At 40.7% G+C, this 18,861-nt stretch overlaps 4 protein-coding genes across 25 annotated transcripts in view; all 4 read left to right on the top strand.

Annotated features, from left to right (window-relative positions):
* LOC121642654 (protocadherin gamma-C5-like) overlaps nucleotides 1-18,861 on the top strand; it is a 324,465-nt gene that overhangs the window by 181,907 nt on the left and 123,697 nt on the right. The window contains exon 1 of one of the 22 annotated variants that reach the window (XM_041989445.1): nucleotides 250-2,780. The exons of 20 other annotated variants lie outside the window; for them this stretch is intronic. In XM_041989445.1, the coding sequence (XP_041845379.1) occupies nucleotides 384-2,780 (2,397 nt within the window). In that variant the 5' untranslated portion in view covers nucleotides 250-383. Of the gene's footprint in view, nucleotides 1-249; nucleotides 2,781-6,951; nucleotides 9,519-18,861 lie in introns of those variants that run through there. One more of the 22 variants, XM_041989455.1, reaches the window with a different exon arrangement.
* On the top strand, nucleotides 3,507-6,277 carry LOC121643469 (protocadherin beta-16-like). The gene has a single exon (XM_041990913.1). The coding sequence runs from the start codon at nucleotides 3,854-3,856 to the stop codon at nucleotides 6,275-6,277; it is 2,424 nt and encodes an 807-aa protein (XP_041846847.1). The 5' UTR covers nucleotides 3,507-3,853.
* On the top strand, nucleotides 10,355-12,862 carry LOC121643467 (protocadherin beta-16-like). The gene has a single exon (XM_041990910.1). The coding sequence runs from the start codon at nucleotides 10,400-10,402 to the stop codon at nucleotides 12,860-12,862; it is 2,463 nt and encodes an 820-aa protein (XP_041846844.1). The 5' UTR covers nucleotides 10,355-10,399.
* LOC121643466 (protocadherin beta-16-like) lies at nucleotides 14,245-16,835 on the top strand. The gene has a single exon (XM_041990909.1). The coding sequence runs from the start codon at nucleotides 14,373-14,375 to the stop codon at nucleotides 16,833-16,835; it is 2,463 nt and encodes an 820-aa protein (XP_041846843.1). The 5' UTR covers nucleotides 14,245-14,372.

The raw sequence follows: 18,861 nt of genomic DNA, 5'->3' as shown, positions 1-18,861 counted from the left end.
AAGCATTTTAAATGTGATAATGGAAAAAAAGCATTACCTCGGTGCTCTATAGGTGTTATTTCATCTGTACTATAGATATTTATGTTGTTACTGTTTCACTAAGACACTGTGTAGTTCAGTCTACTGAACAGACAGGGACGCTGTTAGCCATCAAGTTTCTGAGGACCCATTTGCTGAGGTTCTTCCCTGTATGTCAGCATATATTATTTGGAATTTTGCAGTGGACGAGTTAACAATCGGGATTGCCATGAAGAGAAGGATCCACGACTGCAAACTGGACTTTCATTCTTTCAGAATTCAGGAATCCTGACATTTTAATAGACGTTGAATTGTTTATATCAATCAAACGCAGAAGAGAACAAGAAAGAGTGGAATTTCTTCAAATGCCGTCGACCGGAACGATGGGATGGCAGGTGCTGCTGTTTTTCACAGTGCTCTGTTTCGGTGTTGTGTTCGGTCAGGTCAGCTACTCCGTTCCTGAAGAAATGGGAAAAGGGGCTGTGATAGGCAATATAGCACATGATTTAGGTTTAGAAGTGGACAGACTGAAGTCCGGAAAAGCTCGCATTTATTCTGGAAATACTAAAGAGTATGTGGAGCTGAGGCGAGAAAGAGGAGAGCTCGTTATTAAAGACAGAATAGACAGAGAATCGTTGTGTGGCCAGACAATGCCCTGTGCTCTGCATTTTCAAATGATCCTTGAAAATCCGATGGAATTTTACACGGTAACTGTTGAGATTACTGATGTAAACGACAACCCTCCCATATTTGAGAGAGGTGATATGAAATATGAGATCACTGAATCTGCTCTCGTTGGAGCTCGATTTGTTTTAGAAAAAGCAATCGACGAAGATGTTGGCGTTAACAGTTTGAACAGCTATACTTTAACACCGAGTGATAATTTTATTTTGAAAACAATCAGCAGCGGCCATGGTACAAAGCATATAGAAATGGTTTTACAAAACCCTTTAGACCGAGAGAAACACGAGCAGTTATCTTTAACACTAACCGCTCTGGATGGGGGAGAACCACAGCTCTCAGGGACAATGCAGATTATCATAACTGTGTTGGACGTAAATGACAATCCGCCCGTTTGTTCGAAGCCAGAATATAAAGCAAGTGTTGCAGAAAACGCTCCTTTTGGCACCATAATTACAACCGTGGCAGCTACTGACAAAGATAAGGAAAATAACGGAAAAGTAACATATACCGTCCCCAAATCTGCAGCGGGAAGCCTGTTTCAAATTAATGCTGAGAGCGGAGTTTTAACATTGACTGGGAGTGTAGATTATGAAAAAAGGAGGCTTTATGAGTTAGATGTTCAGGTATCTGATCAAGGGGGATTATCTGACGCATGTAAAGTAATTGTACATGTGACAGATATAAATGATAACCCTCCCTCTATTAATGTCATGTCTAAATCAAACGCATTGTCCGAGAAGACAAATGTTGGGACTGTTGTAACAATGCTTAATATACAAGATCCAGACTCCAGCGATAACGGCAAAGTGACGTGTGGCTTGAGTCAAAATGTCCCTTTTACCATTAAATCATCAACAAATAATTTCTTCACCGTTATTACAGACAGTGATTTGGACAGAGAGAAAACTTCTGAATATAATATCACGTTAACCTGCTCTGATGAGGGAGTACCCTCCCTCTCCAGCAGTGTCACTCTCACCTTACAGATCTCTGATGTGAATGACAACGCACCTGTCTATGAGAGGAGCTCATACGAGGCTTGCATTGTAGAAAACAACACACCTGGTCTCTCAATATTCACAGTGAAAGCTACAGACGCTGATTGGAACCAGAATGCCCGTGTTTCTTACATTCTGGAGGACTCCTCTGTTAACGGAGTGCCAGTCTCCTCATATGTGTCCGTTAGTGCTGATAGTGGAGTCATCCATGCAGTGCGCTCTTTTGACTACGAGCAGATCAAAGATTTCCACTTTCGCGTCAAAGCGCAAGATGGAGGATCTCCTCCACTCAGCAGCAATGTGACTGTGAAAATACTGATCCAGGACCAGAACGATAACCCGCCTCAGGTTCTGTATCCAGTCCAGACTGGTAGCTCTGTGGTGGCTGAAATGGTTCCTCGTTCAGCAGATGTGGGTTATCTGGTCACTAAAGTGGTGGCTGTTGATGTGGACTCTGGACAGAATGCCTGGCTCTCCTATAAACTACAGAAACCCACAGACAGGGCGCTGTTTGAAGTGGGATTACAGAATGGAGAAATAAGAACTATCCGCCAAGTGACTGATAAAGATGCAGTCAAACAAAGACTGACTGTTATCGTGGAGGACAACGGACAGCCCTCTCGTTCAGCTACAGTCATTGTTAACGTGGCGGTGGCGGACAGCTTCCCTGAAGTCTTGTCGGAGTTCACCGACTTCACACATGACAAGGAGTACAATGACAACCTGACATTTTACTTGGTGTTGGCTCTGGCTGTAGTTTCCTTCCTCTTCATCACGTGTTTAGTTGTAATTATATCAGTGAAAATCTACAGATGGAGACAGTCTCGCATCCTGTACCACTCCAACCTCCCTGTGATTCCATATTATCCTCCACGTTACTCAGACACTATGGGAACAGGAACTCTTCCACACGTGTATAATTACGAGGTGTGCAGGACTACTGACTCCAGAAAGAGTGACTGTAAGTTCGGCATGGCTGGTAGTCAGAACGTGCTGATAATGGACCCCAGTTGTACAGGAACGATGGAGCGGATACAGAATGAGAAGAGCATCTTGGATGAACCAGATTCTCCTATGGAGGTTAGACTATTTTGGTATTCTTTCACTTTGCTTAAAAAGTCTAATGTGTATCATACAGGCTAAGTCTTAACTCTTCGTGTATATTATTTTTGAAGATTTTGAATTATTTGGGGACAGAGTTTTCTACCTTGTATCTTTCTGGTGACAGTTCACCTGCTTTTGGTACAAACAGTAACATCTACGTGACATTTGAAGGCCTACTTGATTTCTTTCAAAGCATAAGAAAATTAAATTTATTATTGTTTATATTTTAATTTATTTTACTTAATATTTTCTAAAAGAATATATATTATTGAAATACCTTATATATGCTTACAGCAAAAAGGTAATAATATTAACCAACCCAAATGCCGCATATCTTGCCTATATAAAGTTCAGCGTTCATATAGAAAGTGTGTGTTTTGTTTTGTGTTTTTTCCCTTACAATGCTGTGCTGTATATTTACATTGACGTTGTTTATATAATTTATGGAATCCTCTGTTTGATGTTAAACTCAATTTTCAGTCGTTGAAGTGGATTTCAAATCCACCAATCATCATTTCTTACCTGGATGCTCTGATTACAACACTATTTCTGTCTTTCTTTTCACCTATTTTTGTGACCTTGACACAAAACACCACAAATCTGCAGTCGTTTGGAGACTAAGATATTCCGTTATTTGCTGCGTTTAAAATAATTGCATCTGATTAAAAACAAAACAATAAATAAAAATAAATGAAGAAAGAAAGAAAAGAAAATAGCCATCTCAGAGCTGATATGTATTCCATGTCCTGTAGTTTTGTAGTTTGGTCTCTTAGGGCCGCTGTTGACCAGAGTGTCTGAGACTAAGAGCATGAATGTAGCCCCACCAGCCGTGTTACAGCTACATAATAGATTAGGTACACGTCAGACGACGATGAGACAGATACCATGAAGAAGTATGATTAAAACCGAGAGAAAAAAATTGTACTTTATAAGGCTTTCTCTGTTTGAACCGATAACAAAGCTGTGGATCTAAGAGTGGACCTGGATGTTCAGAGGTATCTTTTTGTGGAACGTACTGGAACCTTAGTAGGCATAAATCGGACAGAACAATGAATCGGCAAGTACTGTTGTTAATTTCCCTCATTTCTCTCAATTTGGTGTCCGGACAGATCAGCTATTCTATTCCAGAGGAAATGCTAAAAGGATCTTTAGTTGGAAATATCGCTCAGGATTTGGGTTTGGAAATTAAACGTTTTATATCAGGAAAGGCAAGAATTTATACGAGGAACAGCGAGGAGTACATCGAGCTTAACAGAGAAAGGGGTGTTCTCCTCGTAAAGGAAAGAATTGACAGAGAGGCGCTGTGTACAGAGACTGCGCTTTGTGCTTTGCATTTTCAGATCATTTTAGAAAATCCTATGGAATTTTACACTGTTACAGTGCAGATCACAGATATTAATGATAACCCACCAACCTTTGAAAAAACTGAAATGAAATTCAAAATCAGCGAGTCTGCAGTGATCGGAGCTAAATTTGTGCTACAAAGGGCTGTGGATCTGGATGTTGGCACAAATGATGTCCAAAACTATTTATTAAAACCAACGGACCATTTTACTCTTAAACTACACAGCAGCAACAATGGCAATAAGAACGTCGAGATGATATTACAGAAGCCTTTAGATAGAGAGAAACAAGAACAGATATCTCTCGTGTTAACAGCTGTAGATGGAGGAGAGCCGCAGATGACTGGAACAATGCTGATTGCCATCACAGTTTTGGATGCTAATGATAATGCTCCAGTTTTTACACAGCAAACATACAAAGCTACAGTAAGAGAAAATTCCTCTAAAGGAACAGTGGTTGCCACTGTTACAGCGTCAGATGCCGATCATGGCTCTAACAGTAGAATTACATATTCAATTACAAACACGCTAGACAATGTAAAGAATGTTTTCCAAGTAGATGAAGTCAATGGACAAATTTCATTAATTGACGACATTGACTTCGAGAAATCGAAGTTTTTTCAAATAAATTTACTTGCTAGTGATAACGGAGGGCTTACAGACTCATGCAAATTAACGGTCGATGTACAAGATGTAAATGACAACAAACCTGAAATAAACATAATGTCGAAGTCTAGTGTCATATCAGAGGACGCTAAGCTCAATACAGTCGTCACAATGATAAATGCGGAGGATATCGACTCGGGAGAAAATGGAAACGTCAAATGCTATATTAGTGAAAATGTACCATTTATTTTAAAATCATCAAGAAGTAGTTTTTATAGTCTCGTTACAGATAGCGAATTAGACAGAGAAATTGCATTTGAATATAATATCACAGTAACCTGCTCTGATGAGGGAGTACCCTCCCTCTCCAGCAGCGTCACTCTCACCTTACAGATCTCTGATGTGAATGACAACGCACCTGTCTTTGAGAGGAGCTCATATGAGGCCTACATAGTAGAAAACAACACACCTGGTCTCTCTATATTCACAGTGAAAGCTACAGACGCTGACTGGAACCAGAATGCCCGTGTTTCTTACATTCTGGAGGACTCCTCTGTTAACGGAGTGCCAGTCTCCTCATATGTGTCCGTTAGTGCTGATAGTGGAGTCATCCATGCAGTGCGCTCTTTTGACTACGAGCAGATCAAAGATTTCCAGTTCCGCGTCAAAGCGCAGGATGGAGGATCTCCTCCACTCAGCAGCAATGTGACTGTGAAAATACTGATCCAGGACCAGAACGATAACCCTCCTCAGGTTCTGTACCCAGTCCAGACTGGTGGCTCTGTGGTGGCTGAAATGGTTCCTCGTTCAGCAGATGTGGGTTATCTGGTCACTAAAGTGGTGGCTGTTGATGTGGACTCTGGACAGAATGCCTGGCTCTCCTATAAACTACAGAAATCCACAGACAGGGCGCTGTTTGAAGTAGGATTACAGAATGGAGAAATAAGAACTATCCGCCAAGTGACTGATAAAGATGCTGTCAAACAAAGACTGACTGTTATCGTGGAGGACAACGGACAGCCCTCTCGTTCAGCTACAGTCATTGTTAACGTGGCGGTGGCGGACAGCTTCCCTGAAGTGCTGTCGGAGTTCACTGACTTCACACACGACAAGGAGTACAATGACAACCTGACTTTTTACTTAGTGTTGGCTCTGGCTGTAGTTTCCTTCCTCTTCATCACGTGTTTAGTTGTTATTATATCAGTGAAAATCTACAGATGGAGACAGTCTCGCATCCTGTACCACTCCAACCTCCCTGTGATTCCATATTATCCTCCACGTTACTCAGACACTATGGGAACAGGAACTCTTCCACACGTGTACAATTACGAGGTGTGCAGGACTACTGACTCCAGAAAGAGTGACTGTAAGTTCGGCAGAGCTGGTAGTCAGAACGTGCTGATAATGGACCCCAGTTCTACAGGAACGATGCAGAGGATACAGAATGAGAAGAGCATCCTGGACGAACCAGACTCTCCTCTAGAGGTTAGAATATATTTTTCTTCTATTTATTACCACCTTTAATGCTTTTAGATATCAGTTAGGCTCAATTTTTTATTTTTAATTTACACAATCGCTTCTACCATCGTTGTGCTCTGATGGCGCCATCCACCAGAACGTAACATTTTTTGTTTGTTTATTTCTTCATATACTTTTTGTTTCTATATATATATATATATACTGTATATGATAGCATTTTATCTTCTCTCTTCACTTTATTCACTCCAGTACCACGGACAGCGCCGTGTTCAGTTTAACCTTATCTCCTCCCCAGGTCATTTTAAAAATTACGTTCATCCTTTTATATTTTAAGCAATTTCTTAATAATTCCAATTGTTTCTATGAACGTCTATTTCCCCTTCTCCTTCTGAAGTTCTGGTTTACTTTTTTATATCTTAAATTCAGCCTTTGCGTCTGCAGTTTCTTATTAATTCTGTCTTTTGTTGCAGTTCTTTACCTTTTTGAAACAGTAATATTAACAGCAATTGTTTGTTGAGATGCATTTCACGTGTTTCCCATTGAGCTCCCACAGAGTTGAATATGAGATAATGTTTTGCAGTTTTATAATTTGGACTCTTAGGGCCGCTGTTGACCAGTGTTCACTGCATAGTGCATATTTGAAGCAGCTCCTCCTTTGTAAGAGCGTCATAATACAGAAGAAACTCAACAGTCAATGATCGGTAAATGCTGGCAGAAGACGGATGGTTATTTTGAAGGCACTAATAACATTTTTACCCTCAACAAATTATCTTCCAAGGAATATTTTGGGTTATTTTTACAGATTTGACATTGAAAAATAAACTGCACCTTTTTTTCTTTCATTTTTTTGTGGAATGCGAAGAGGCTGCAAAGCCTCACAAAGAGAAAATCAAAAGGAACAATGAATCGGCAAGTACTGTTATGTATCTCTCTCTTTTTCATCGACTCAGTGTTTACGCAAGTCAGCTACTCTATTCCAGAAGAAACGCCAAAGGGTTCACTGGTAGGAAATGTAGCTCAGGATTTAGGTTTAGAGATTAAACGTTTGATATCAGGCAAAGCGAGGATCTACACTAGAAGCAGCGAGGAGAACGTCGAGCTAAACAGAGAAAGGGGTGTTCTCCTCGTAAAGGAGAGAATTGACAGAGAGGCGCTGTGTACGGAGACTGCGCTTTGTGCTTTACACTTTCAGATCATTTTAGAGAATCCTATGGAATTTTACACCGTTACAGTCCATATCACAGATGTTAATGACAATGCACCAACGTTCGATAAAGCTGAGATGACGTTCAGAATTAGCGAATCTACCATAACGGGGGCTAAATTTGTACTGGAAAGGGCTGAAGATCTTGACGCTGGAAATAACGGGGTCCAAAAATATGAGTTAAAACCAACACAAAATTTTGCCCTTAACCTGCAAAGTATTGCTGATGGCAATAAAAACGTCGAGATGATATTGCAGAAGCCTTTAGACAGAGAGAAACAAGAACAGATTACTCTCCTCTTAACAGCTGTAGATGGAGGAGAGCCGCAGATGACAGGAACAATGCTGATTGTTATCACAGTTTTAGATGCTAATGATAATGCTCCCGTTTTTACACAGCAAACATATGAAGCTACAGTAAGAGAAAATTCCCCTAAAGGAACAGTGGTTGCCACTGTTACAGCCTCAGATGCAGATCAAGGCTCTAATAGTAAAATAACATATTCAATAAGAAATACCTTAGGAAATGTGAGGAAAATGTTTGAAGTGGATCAAGAAAATGGTGATGTTATTCTAATTGGAAACATCGATTATGAAAAGTCAAAGCGTTTCCAAGTGAATTTGGGTGCTAGTGACGACGGGGGACTCACTGACTCTTGTAAATTAATTGTTGAAGTGCAAGATGTCAATGACAACACACCAGAAATTAACATAATGTCAAAATCCACTGTCATATCAGAGGATGCAGGAATCAATACTGTTGTCACGATGATAAATACCGAAGACGCAGATTCAGGAGAAAACGGAAACGTCAAATGCTTTATTAGTGAAAATATACCATTCGTCTTAAAATCATCAACAAACAATTTCTTTAGCCTCGTGACAGACAGTGATTTAGATAGAGAGAGGGTATCTAAATATAACATCACAGTAACATGTTCTGATGAGGGAGTACCCTCCCTCTCCAGCAGCGTCACTCTCACGTTACAGATCTCTGATGTGAACGACAACGCGCCTGTTTTTGAGAGGAGCTCATATGAGGCCTACATTGTAGAAAACAACACACCTGGTCTCTCTATATTCACAGTGAAAGCTACAGACGCTGATTGGAACCAGAATGCCCGTGTTTCTTACATACTGGAGGACTCCTCTGTTAACGGAGTGCCAGTCTCCTCATATGTGTCCGTTAGTGCTGATAGTGGAGTCATCCATGCAGTGCGCTCTTTTGACTACGAGCAGATCAAAGATTTCCGGTTCCGCGTCAAAGCGCAGGATGGAGGATCTCCTCCACTCAACAGCAATGTGACTGTGAAAATACTGATCCAGGACCAGAACGATAACCCTCCTCAGGTTCTGTACCCGGTCCAGACTGGTGGCTCTTTTGTAGCTGAAATGGTTCCTCGTTCAGCAGATGTGGGTTATCTGGTCACTAAAGTGGTGGCTGTTGATGTGGACTCTGGACAGAATGCCTGGCTCTCCTATAAACTCCAGAAATCCACAGACAGGGCGCTGTTTGAAGTGGGATTACAGAATGGAGAAATAAGAACTATCCGCCAAGTGACTGATAAAGATGCTGTCAAACAAAGACTGACTGTTATCGTGGAGGACAACGGACAGCCCTCTCGTTCAGCTACAGTCATTGTTAACGTGGCGGTGGCGGACAGCTTCCCTGAAGTGCTGTCGGAGTTCACAGACTTCACACACGACAAGGAGTACAATGACAACCTGACTTTTTACTTAGTGTTGGCTCTGGTTGTAGTTTCCTTCCTCTTCATCACGTGTTTGGTGGTTATTATATCAGTGAAAATCTACAGATGGAGACAGTCTCGCATCCTGTACCACTCCAACCTCCCTGTGATTCCATATTATCCTCCACGTTACTCAGACACTATGGGGACAGGAACTCTTCCACACGTGTACAATTACGAGGTGTGCAGGACTACTGACTCCAGAAAGAGCGACTGTAAGTTCGGCAGAGCTGGTAGTCAGAACGTGCTGATAATGGACCCCAGTTGTACAGGAACGATGCAGAGGATACAGAATGAGAAGAGCATCCTGGACGAACCAGACTCTCCTCTAGAGGTTAGAATATATTTTTCTTATATTTATTTCCTCTTTAAATGCTTTTAGATATCAGGCTCAATTTTTTTTCATTGAACTCACACAATCGCTTCTACCATCGTTGTGCTCTGATGGCGCCATCCACCAGAACGTAACCTTTTTTTTTTGTTTATTTTTTATATACTGTGTGTTTTTTTTTATATACTGTATATGATAGCATTTTATCTTCTCTCTTCACTTTATTCACTCCAGTACCACGGACAGCGCCGTGTTCAGTTTAACCTTATCTCCTCCCCAGGTCATTTTAAAAATTACGTTCATCTTTTTATATTTTAAGCAATTTCTTAATAATTCCAATTGTTTCTTTGAACGTCTATTTCCCCTTCTCCTTCTGAAGTTCTGGTATACTTTTTTACATCTTAAATTCAGCCTTTGCGTCTGCAGTTTCTTACTAATTCTGTCTTTTGTTGCAGTTCGTTTCCTTTTTGAAACAGTAATATTAACAGCAATTGTTTGTTGAGATGCATTTCACGTGTTTCCCATTGAGCTCCCAAAGAGTTGAATATGAGATAATGTTTTGCAGTTTTATAATTTGGACTCTTAGGGCCGCTGTTGACCAGTGTTCACTGCATAGTGCATGTTTGAAGCAGCTCCTCCTTTGTAAGAGCGTCATAATACAGAAGAAACTCAACAGTCAATGATCGGTAAATGCTGGCAGAAGACGGATGGTTATTTTGAAGGCACTAATAACGTTTCACCCTCAACAAATTATCTTCCAAGGAATATTTTGGGTATTTTTTCAGATTTGACATTGAAAAATAAACTGTACCTTTTTTTCTTTCATTTTTTTGTGGAATGCGAAGAGGCTGCAAAGCCGCACAAAGAGAAAATCAAAAGGAACAATGAATCGGCAAGTACTGTTATGTATCTCTCTCTTTTTCATCGACTCAGTGTTTACGCAAGTCAGCTACTCTATTCCAGAAGAAACGCCAAAGGGTTCACTGGTAGGAAATGTAGCTCAGGATTTAGGTTTAGAGATTAAACGTTTGATATCAGGCAAAGCGAGGATCTACACTAGAAGCAGCGAGGAGAACGTCGAGCTAAACAGAGAAAGGGGTGTTCTCCTCGTAAAGGAGAGAATTGACAGAGAGGCGCTGTGTACGGAGACTGCGCTTTGTGCTTTACACTTTCAGATCATTTTAGAGAATCCTATGGAATTTTACACCGTTACAGTCCATATCACAGATGTTAATGACAATGCACCAACGTTCGATAAAGCTGAGATGACGTTCAGAATTAGCGAATCTGCAATAACGGGGGCTAAATTTGTACTGGAAAGGGCTGAAGATCTTGACGCTGGAAATAACGGGGTCCAAAAATATGAGTTAAAACCAACACAAAATTTTGCACTTAACCTACAAAGTATTGCTGATGGCAATAAAAACGTCGAGATGATATTGCAGAAGCCTTTAGACAGAGAGAAACAAGAACAGATTACTCTCCTCTTAACAGCTGTAGATGGAGGAGAGCCGCAGATGACAGGAACAATGCTGATTGTTATCACAGTTTTAGATGTTAATGATAATGCTCCCGTTTTTACACAGCAAACATATGAAGCTACAGTAAGAGAAAATTCCCCTAAAGGAACAGTGGTTGCCACTGTTACAGCCTCAGATGCAGATCAAGGCTCTAATAGTAAAATAACATATTCAATAAGAAATACCTTAGGAAATGTGAGGAAAATGTTTGAAGTGGATCAAGAAAATGGTGATGTTATTCTAATTGGAAACATCGATTATGAAAAGTCAAAGCGTTTCCAAGTGAATTTGGGTGCTAGTGACGACGGGGGACTCACTGACTCTTGTAAATTAATTGTTGAAGTGCAAGATGTCAATGACAACACACCAGAAATTAACATAATGTCAAAATCCACGGTCATATCAGAGGATGCAGGAATCAATACTGTTGTCACGATGATAAATACCGAAGACGCAGATTCAGGAGAAAACGGAAACGTCAAATGCTTTATTAGTGAAAATATACCATTCGTCTTAAAATCATCAACAAACAATTTCTTTAGCCTCGTGACAGACAGTGATTTAGATAGAGAGAGGGTATCTAAATATAACATCACAGTAACATGTTCTGATGAGGGAGTACCCTCCCTCTCCAGCAGCGTCACTCTCACGTTACAGATCTCTGATGTGAACGACAACGCGCCTGTTTTTGAGAGGAGCTCATATGAGGCCTACATTGTAGAAAACAACACACCTGGTCTCTCTATATTCACAGTGAAAGCTACAGACGCTGATTGGAACCAGAATGCCCGTGTTTCTTACATACTGGAGGACTCCTCTGTTAACGGAGTGCCAGTCTCCTCATATGTATCCGTTAGTGCTGATAGTGGAGTCATCCATGCAGTGCGCTCTTTTGACTACGAGCAGATCAAAGATTTCCTGTTCCGCGTCAAAGCGCAGGATGGAGGATCTCCTCCACTCAGCAGCAACGTGACTGTGGAAATACTGATCCAGGACCAGAACGATAACCCTCCTCAGGTTCTGTACCCAGTCCAGACTGGTGGCTCTGTGGTGGCTGAAATGGTTCCTCGTTCAGCAGATGTGGGTTATCTGGTCACAAAAGTGGTGGCTGTTGATGTGGACTCTGGACAGAATGCCTGGCTCTCCTATAAACTACAGAAATCCACAGACAGGGCGCTGTTTGAAGTGGGCTTACAGAATGGAGAAATAAGAACTATCCGCCAAGTGACTGATAAAGATGCTGTCAAACAAAGACTGACTGTTATCGTGGAGGACAACGGACAGCCCTCTCGTTCAGCTACAGTCATTGTTAACGTGGCGGTGGCGGACAGCTTCCCTGAAGTGCTGTCGGAGTTTGTTGACTTTACACACGACAAGGAGTACAATGACAACATGACTTTTTACTTAGTGTTGGCTCTGGTTGTAGTTTCCTTCCTCTTCATCACGTGTTTGGTGGCTATTATATCAGTGAAAATCTACAGATGGAGACAGTCTCGCATCCTGTACCACTCCAACCTCCCTGTGATTCCATATTATCCTCCACGTTACTCAGACACTATGGGAACAGGAACTCTTCCACACGTGTACAATTACGAGGTGTGCAGGACTACTGACTCCAGAAAGAGTGACTGTAAGTTCGGCAGAGCTGGTAGTCAGAACGTGCTGATAATGGACCCCGGTTCTACAGGAACTATGCAGAGGATTCAAAGTGAGAAGAGCATCCTGGACGAACCAGATTCTCCCCTAGAGGTCAGCTTCACGTTTTTATCTTTATTCTGGTCAATCAGCAAGAATGTTATTTTAACTTGCTCCGATTTTTCTTATTAAAATATCTAGTTTTGTTTCGTTGGAAGTCTTTATTCAAAACAGTCCAATTGGTTTTATTTTTTTGCGTCAATTGTTAAACACACATGTTTTTATACTTTATTTAATTCATAACCGGTTGAACCCAGTTCTTGTTCCTTTTGTGTATTTACGGAATTTCAAAACTTTCATCATATACTAAAAGCCTGGACAAGTTGAGTTTACTTGCTGAGGAAACCGTTTGCCTTAAACATTAAGCAGTGTGAAATTAAATCTTGACTGAATTTTACTTACACATGGGCTGTGTCTGAATGTGCACCCTAGTCGCTAACTCCTCATACACTCCATAGGGCTGCAGTATATAGCACACTACATAGTCATCTCATTCTCTTGGAAATTCGGACGAAGCTACCTATTTTTTCCTCACCGCAAACCACATGACTACCAGCCGTCACCACGGCAACCACAACACGCCTCAAGATGTCGTTCCAAATCCAATCCAAAGTTGTGTGTAAATATTTTTGTTTTTATACCTTATTTAGTAATTTATCCTTTATTGCATATCTATTCCATTAGACATGTTTTGTTTTTCTTGCCTCCGTGCGCCATGTTGAGTTTCTGACTGCAATTCACTGTGGTCTATATTCACCCGTCTAGGGACCATCTATGCTCACTACTTTTTACAATGCATTGTGGGTAATTTTGAATGCCCTACCTTTTTTTCTCTCTGGACATTCGGACACCCCTACCAAATGTCGTGGCCTATTGTATTGCATTTTGTTATTTTTCTGTGTGTGTGTGTGTGTGTGTTTGAGTGTGTGTGTCTGTATGTAAGACTCTTGCCACAGTCTTTTTTTAAGATATAAATATTATCAGAACCCTGGACAGCGAATTCTTTACGATTTTTCTTTCTTTTTTGTCGTCTTATAATCATGTAATTAGTTTACTTTATATCTTTTATACATTTGATAATCTGAACTGCAGACTTCTGTCTAATGGAAAATTATAAAAACCATAAACATTTGATAATCTGAACTGCAGACATCGGTCTAATGGAAAATTATAAAAACCATAAACAAACATAAATTTAAACATGATTTTAAATAGAATCCTTTACAGTTTTTAAATGGCAAGTAATGACTAATTAGATTTATTTTTTACCAAATGTTTGATCTTGGGACTTCTTTACACTAAGCCATTTTAGCAGAATAAATCTTGGCTTTCTTATCATCCTCCTGCATTTTACGGTATGAACTCAAAGGGCCGCTGTTGACCAGAGTGTTGATGACAGGGTGTAGGACTCTGCCTCGAATGTAACGTCGACATAATGAACACAGAGGACAGACAGAAACAACTGAGGTTTTGGATTTATAGAAGAACTTGGAATAGAACGGATAGACTTTAAGATTTCGTTTTTTTGCTTGGGGGGGTATATGCTGCTGTGTGACTGATCACTAACCCTGGAAAGTATTTCCCTTTATTGGATATTTTGGTGGATTATGAATCCTTGCTGAGAAAATACACGGGTAGAACAATGAAGGAACAAGCGCTGTTGTGGTTTGCCTTCGCTCTTGTCGGCTCAGTAACCGGACAAATCAGCTACACGATTGCGGAGGAAATGCAGAGAGGTTCTTTGGTCGGTAAGATCGCTCAGGATTTAGGTTTAGAAACGAAACGTTTCATCTCTGGTAAAGCTCGAATTTATACCCGAGACAGCGGAGAGTTCATCGAGCTGAACAGAGAAAGAGGAGTCCTCCTTGTTAGAGAGAGAATAGATAGAGAGGCGCTCTGCAAACAGACGATGCCCTGCGCCTTACATTTTCAGATTATACTGGAGAATCCGATGGAATTTTACACGGTTACTGTCCAGATCACAGACATCAACGATAATGCACCAACCTTCGAGAGAGAAAGAATTGAATTCAAAATTAGCGAATCTGCTGTGATTGGAGCAAAATTTGTGCTGGAAAGGGCTGTGGATTTGGATGTTGGAACAAATGATCTTCAAAGGTACGAATTAAAACCTACAGATAATTTTGCTCTGAAGGTACACAGTAACACGGGTGGAAATAAAAATGTTGAAATGGTGTTACAGAAGCCTTTAGACAGAGAGAAACAAGACCAGATATCTCTCGTGTTAACAGCTGTAGATGGAGGAGAGCCGCAGATGACAGGAACAATGCTGATTGCCATCACAGTTTTAGATGCTAATGATAATGCTCCAGTTTTTACACAGCAAACATACAAAGCTACAGTTATAGAAAATTCATCTAAAGGGACAGTTGTTGCCACTGTTACAGCGTCAGATGCTGATCAAGGCTCTTATGGTAAAATTACATATTCGATCACAAACACGTTGGACGATGTCAGGAAAGTATTTGAGATTAATAAAGAAACGGGTGAGGTTACTTTGATAGGAAACGTTGATTTTGAGGAATCGCGTGATTTTCAAATAAATTTGCGTGCCATTGACGATGGAGGACTCACAGACTCATGTAAGTTAGTTGTTGATGTTCAAGATGTAAATGATAACATGCCTGAAATTAATATAATGTCAAAGTCAAACATTATATCAGAGGATGCCAATCTAAATACAGTCGTGACAATGATAAACGTTGAGGACAAGGACACGGGAAGTAACGGTAAATTGCAATGTTTTTTGGATGAAACTATACCATTTACATTGAAACCATCCACAAGCAGTTTTTATAGCCTGGTGACAGACAGTTATTTAGACAGGGAGAAATCATTTGAATATAATATCACAGTGACTTGTGCCGATGAGGGAGTACCCTCCCTCTCCAGCAGCGTCACTCTCACCTTACAGATCTCTGATGTGAATGACAACGCACCTGTCTTTGAGAGGAGCTCATATGAGGCCTACATTGTAGAAAACAACACACCTGGTCTCTCTATATTCACAGTGAAAGCTACAGACGCTGACTGGAATCAGAATTCCCGTGTTTCTTACATACTGGAGGACTCCTCTGTTAACGGAGTGCCAGTCTCCTCATATGTGTCCGTTAGTGTTGATAGTGGAGTCATCCATGCAGTGCGCTCTTTTGACTACGAGCAGATCAAAGATTTCCAGTTCCGCGTCAAAGCGCAGGATGGAGGATCTCCTCCACTCAGCAGCAATGTGACTGTGAAAATACTGATCCAGGACCAGAACGATAACCCTCCTCAGGTTCTGTATCCAGTCCAGACTGGTGGCTCTGTGGTGGCTGAAATGGTTCCTCGTTCAGCAGATGTGGGTTATCTGGTCACTAAAGTGGTGGCTGTTGATGTGGACTCTGGACAGAATGCCTGGCTCTCCTATAAACTACAGAAATCCACAGACAGGGCGCTGTTTGAAGTGGGATTACAGAATGGAGAAATAAGAACTATCCGCCAAGTGACTGATAAAGATGCTGTCAAACAAAGACTGACTGTTATCGTGGAGGACAACGGACAGCCCTCTCGTTCAGCTACAGTCATTGTTAACGTGGCGGTGGCGGACAGCTTTCCTGAAGTGCTGTCGGAGTTCACCGACTTCACACACGACAAGGAGTACAATGATAACCTGACTTTTTACTTAGTGTTGGCTCTGGCTGTAGTTTCCTTCCTCTTCATCACGTGTTTAGTTGTTATTATATCAGTGAAAATCTACAGATGGAGACAGTCTCGCATCCTGTACCACTCCAACCTCCCTGTGATTCCATATTATCCTCCACGTTACTCAGACACTATGGGAACAGGAACTCTTCCACACGTTTACAATTACGAGGTGTGCAGGACTACTGACTCCAGAAAGAGTGACTGTAAGTTCGGCAGAGCTGGTAGTCAGAACGTGCTGATAATGGACCACAGTTCTACAGGAACGATGCAGAGGATACAGAGTGAAAAGAGCATCCTGGACGAACCAGATTCTCCTCTAGAGGTCAGCATCACGTTTTTATCTTTATTCTGGTCAATCAGCAAGAATGTTATTTTAACGTGCTCCGATTTTTCTGATTAAAATATCTAGTTTGTTTCGTTGGAAGTCTTTATTCAAAACAGTCCAATTGGTTTTATTTTTTTGCGTCAATTGTTAAACACGCATGTTTTTATACTTTATTTAATTCATAACCGGTTGAACCCAGTTCTTGTTCCTTTTGTGTATTTACGGAATTTCAAAACTTTCATCATATACTAAAAGCCTGGACAAGTTGAGTTTACTTGCTGAGGAATCCGTTTGCCTTGAACATTAAGTAGTGTGAAATTAAATCTTGACTGCATTTTACTTACACATGGGCTGTGTCTGAATGTGCACCCTAGTCGCTAACCCCTCATACACTACATAGGGCTGCAGTATATAGCACACTACATAGTCATCTCATTCTCTTGGAAATTCGGACGAAGCTACCTATTTTTTCCTCACCGCAAACCACATGACTACCAGCCGTCACCACGGCAACCACAACACGCCTCAAGATGTCGTTCCAAATCCAATCCAAAGTTGTGTGTAAATATTTTTGTTTTTATACCTTATTTAGTAATTTATCCTTTATTGCATATCTATTCCATTAGACATGTTTTGTTTTTCTTCCCTCCTTGCGCCATGTTGAGTTTCTGACTGCAATGCACTGTGGTCTATATTCACCCGTCTAGGGACCATCTATGCTCACTACTTTTTACAATGCATTGTGGGTAATTTTGAATGCCCTACCTTTTTTTCTCTCTGGACATTCGGACACCCCTACCAAATGTCGTGGCCTATTGTATTGCATTTTGTTATTTTTCTGTGTGTGTGTGTGTGTGTGTTTGAGTGTGTGTGTCTGTATGTAAGACTCTTGCCACAGTCTTTTTTTAAGATATAAATATTATCAGAACCCTGGACAGCGAATTCTTTACGATTTTTCTTTCTTTTTTGTCGTCTTATAATCATGTAATTAGTTTACTTTATATCTTTTATACATTTGATAATCTGAACTGCAGACTTCTGTCTAATGGAAAATTATAAAAACCATAAACATTTGATAATCTGAACTGCAGACATCGGTCTAATGGAAAATTATAAAAACCATAAACAAACATAAATTTAAACATGATTTTAAATAGAATCCTTTACAGCTTTCAAATGGCAAGTAATGACAAATTAGATTTATTTTTACCAAATGTTTGATCTTGGGACTTCTTTACACTAAGCTATTTTAGCAGAATAAATCTTGGTTTTCTTATCATCCCCCTGCATTTTACGGTATGAACTCAAAGGGCCGCTGTTGACCAGAGTGTTGATGACAGGGTGTAGGACTCTGCCTCGAATGTAACGTCGACATAATGAACACAGAGGACAGACAGAAACAACTGAGGTTTTGGATTTATAGAAGAACTTGAAATTGAACGGACAGACTTTAAGATTTCGTTTTTTTTACTTGGGGGGTATATGCTGCTGTGTGACTGATCACTAACCCTGGAAAGTATTTCCCTTTATTGGATATTTTGGTGGATTATGAATCCTTGCTGAGAAAATACACGGGTAGAACAATGAAGGAACAAGCGCTGTTGTGGTTTGCCTTCGCTCTTGTCGGCTCAGTAACCGGACAAATCAGCTACACGATTGCGGAGGAAATGCAGAGAGGTTCTTTGGTCGGTAAGATCGCTCAGGATTTAGGTTTAGAAACGAAACGTTTCATCTCTGGTAAAGCTCGAATTTATACTCGAGACAGCGGAGAGTTCATCGAGCTGAACAGAGAAAGAGGAGTCCTCCTTGTTAGAGAGAGAATAGATAGAGAGGCGCTCTGCAAACAGACGATGCCCTGCGCCTTACATTTTCAGATTATACTGGAGAATCCGATGGAATTTTACACGGTTACTGTCCAGATCACAGACATCAACGATAATGCACCAACCTTCGAGAGAGAAAGAATTGAATTCAAAATTAGCGAATCTGCTGTGATTGGAGCAAAATTTGTGCTGGAAAGGGCTGTGGATTTGGATGTTGGAACAAATGATCTTCAAAGGTACGAATTAAAACCTACAGATAATTTTGCTCTGAAGGTACA

Source organism: Melanotaenia boesemani, chromosome 7 (genome assembly GCF_017639745.1).
Source record: "Melanotaenia boesemani isolate fMelBoe1 chromosome 7, fMelBoe1.pri, whole genome shotgun sequence".
NCBI lineage: Eukaryota > Metazoa > Chordata > Actinopteri > Atheriniformes > Melanotaeniidae > Melanotaenia > Melanotaenia boesemani.
The sequence above is the reverse complement of the archived record's forward strand: the minus strand, read 5'-3'. Positions and strand labels throughout refer to the sequence as shown.